At 54.2% G+C, this 3181-nt stretch overlaps 1 protein-coding gene across 1 annotated transcript; it reads left to right on the plus strand.

Annotated features, from left to right (window-relative positions):
• Nucleotides 1–1349: 1349 nt before the first annotated feature.
• Nucleotides 1350–2529, plus strand: gbp (glycogen synthase kinase binding protein). The gene has a single exon (XM_085366040.1). The coding sequence runs from the start codon at nucleotides 1512–1514 to the stop codon at nucleotides 1962–1964; it is 453 nt and encodes a 150-aa protein (XP_085222166.1). The 5' UTR covers nucleotides 1350–1511; the 3' UTR covers nucleotides 1965–2529.
• The last annotated feature ends 652 nt before the right edge of the window (nucleotides 2530–3181 follow it).

Raw genomic sequence — 3181 nt, forward strand, 5'->3', positions numbered from 1 at the left:
GTTATTAATCCATCGGGTGATTTTCACACAGCTGAATAAACGTCAAACAGAAAGCTGATTAAACAGAAGTGTGAGACGGTCGAGAATTTACCCCAGTGTCCTGTTATATTTTAGATATCGAGGAGCAGACGGCCGAGTTTATTAAACTCCACCGAGACAGCGGTGACACAGATCTGAAGGCTAGACCGTCCAATTTCACAGCCGTTTACTTCCAGCCTACCCGACCTTCTGAGGACCCGGCCACGTAGACCGCGAAGGCCGGGTCCTCAGGAGGATGCAGCCCATGAATTTGGACACGACTAAAATCTTCAAACATCATTCACAACGCCTCACTGTGAGGTCATCGCTGCTTGGCCCGAACGAAACCTTGAGAATGTTCTAGAACATGTATGTTAGAACGTGTATATTACAAGATGGACGCCCGCTGCCAAGCTCAGGTGTGAGTGAGGACAGCGGGATTGTGATAAGTTGAGCGCGTTCATCAGAGGACGGCAGACAGGTGAAGAGTACCCGTGTTTCACCTGCTCACCTGAACTGAGAGTGACTTCATCATTGCTCTGCTGATTACACGTTTCAAATAAACTTTATTGGCTCACAGCCTGAAACGGTTCCTTTACAGCTCGCGCTTTATTTAAACATGGTCCAAAGACACACTCAGAGCCAAAGAATGTGCTGCTGTTTCAGGAAGTGGTGACTGTTTTTACACACACACGGAGGAAACCTCAGCCGAGCGCTCTGATTGGCTGCTGCACCACGTGTCTGCAGTGATAGTAGCTCCTTTTACGGTGGTGAGGCTCGTTGGCGACGGAGCATCAGGTTCAGACCGGCTGCTACTTCTCAGAAACAAACGTACACCGTGTTCCCACGCGCGCGCGCACACACACACACGGGACCTCCACCATAACAACAGTGATTTGAGTTTCCTGCCATGTTAATAAAGTTTATTGAATGGGGGACAGGAAGACAAACCGGAAACACTCCGGGATGATTTTATACGGGTGCAGAAGCGCGTGCCACCTTCACCTGAAGGCTCCCACAGTTCAGTGGACTCGTGAACGCGCATGGGCTAGCAGACAGCAGGGGGGGTAGCGTGTGCGCATGCTCCTCTGTGAGTGTCACACGGACTCGGGCCTTTGTTTGTTTTGCCTGCACACGCGCCGTTATGTAACGTCCGCGACGGCGGAGCGGCCCAATGCGCGCGGGGCCGGGGGGGCGGGACGGGAAGGCCCCGATTCGCGGGGCTCCGGTGCTCTCGTCCGGAGCTCTGGCACCGGAGCAGCAAGAGCGCGCCTGAGTGGATTAAGAGTAAACCGGAGCCTCGGCGCCGCGCTGTCGGGACCGGCTCTGTGTTTGGGTTCGCCCCGCTCCCCCGCCTCTTCGGGCACTTGGTACAGTCCGCAGCGCGTCAGCCATTGTTTACAAATGAACTGAGAGAGCAGCGAGGACACCGAGCACCCACACAGCACCGATCCGCACCAACACAACGAAGGACCAGACGGAGGACAGCCGCCATGCCGTGCCGGAAGCATGACTACCTGCTGCTGGAGCAGTCGGTGACCGTGGACTCAGCGGAGGTGGACGCACTGGTGACGCGGATCGGAGAGGCGCTGCAGCTGCACGGCTCCGCCCAAACGCCGGTGTCGGTGAGCCGTCTGCACGGCCTCGCCGGCGGCCCCGGGACCAAACCGGCGGCCGGCGGTGCAGGGGCTCCAGCGCAGGCGCGGACCGGCTGCTGCATGCGGCTCCGGAGCCGCCGCGGGCCGCGGGCCGGCGGCAGGCCGAGCCCGTACGGCGTGCCCGGCTCCGGAGACTCGGACTGGGACCGGATCCGCCCCTGGAACCGAAAGCGGCTCGGCGGGACGGAGGACGACCCGCACCGGCTGCTACAGGAGCTGCTGCTCTCCGGGAACCTGATCAAGGAGGCCGTGAGGCGGTTGCAGCTGTCCGCGGACTGCGGAGACTGAGCCCGGACACCGGGCACGGACTCACACCTGAGCCACTCACCGGAAACTCCGCTCGGACTTTTTCTAATTTCTCCGTTTGGTCGCGAGGCCGGCAGCTAGCTGAGCTATGCTAATGATGTTTATGTTTGACTGGGGGGGGTGCTCACCTTGAGGCCAGGTAAAGGTGAGGTTGCTGCCAGGCACACATGTGGCTGCTCTCTGCTTCACGAGGAAATGAGCAGCTGGGTTTGTTTACAGTCTCATGGTGGGGTTTTACCTGCACAGGTAGGGGGCCGGGCTGCCCCTTGGGCCTGTGTGGGCTCAGGTGCTCTCACCTGTGGGAACTCCCAGCAGGACTTGTGTTGTTGTACTTTTTGTTGTGTGAAGAATGCCTCTGCTCCGTACCGGAGTACCTGCCGTTCCTGAGTATTCAGGCTTTTGTTGTCTTAATAAACTCACCTGTTTTTTTTTTCACACCTGTGCAGAGTGTCTTTGTCAGAGCACCGGCAGTGCTGTTACTGAATCACACCTGGACGAATACACTGATTGGACAGATCCATAAGATCGATCAGCTGATTAGCATAGGTAGCTTCAGACAGGTGTTACTGATGTGAAATCAGCTGATCTCACATCAGGAAATAACCTGGAAACACCTGCTGGTTTAACCTGCCACATTGTCCAGATGAGTCAATAGAGAGGTTTGATTCTAACTGCACAAGTCTGATGGTTTAAAGCTCAGTAATGAGCCTGCGTGCACGCACACACGCCCCCCCCTCCTCTTCCTGTGGACGACGTGGTCTTAGAGGCCACACGCTCATTATCAGCCTTTAAATACCCACCCCCACCCCTGTGTCACAGCAGGGTGACTCCTGCAGAAAAACATGTTTACCTGTGGTGGGCTGTGGGTCCTGCGGGCTGTGGCGCCCCCTGTTGTACCTGCTCTGTTACTTCATGGAGTCCTCATAGGAGCAGGTCCAACAGACTCATGGAGAAGAAATTCAAGAAAGTTACTTTATTTATCACAAATTTTCTGTTTTACAGAGGCCAGGAGGAGCAATCCAACTTTAAATAATAAAAGTAGGATGTCAAACAAAGAAAAAATGGCCAATTAACTAGAATAAAAGATAAAATAAAGATCAATAATACACAGTAAAATGTTAAAGGCTGAAAAGAATAAATATTAGAAAAAAACCCAAAACATTACAATAAAATAAAAAATTTGATAAAGAATCTTTAAG

Source organism: Diplotaxodon limnothrissa, linkage group LG11 (genome assembly GCF_057381915.1).
Source record: "Diplotaxodon limnothrissa isolate DT_005_m linkage group LG11, D_limnothrissa_male_GT1.1, whole genome shotgun sequence".
NCBI lineage: Eukaryota > Metazoa > Chordata > Actinopteri > Cichliformes > Cichlidae > Diplotaxodon > Diplotaxodon limnothrissa.

Bases quoted from the DNA above. Each gene is read 5' to 3' on its own strand.
- gbp (XM_085366040.1), top strand. From the start codon at position 1,512: ATGCCGTGCCGGAAGCATGACTACCTGCTGCTGGAGCAGTCGGTGACC.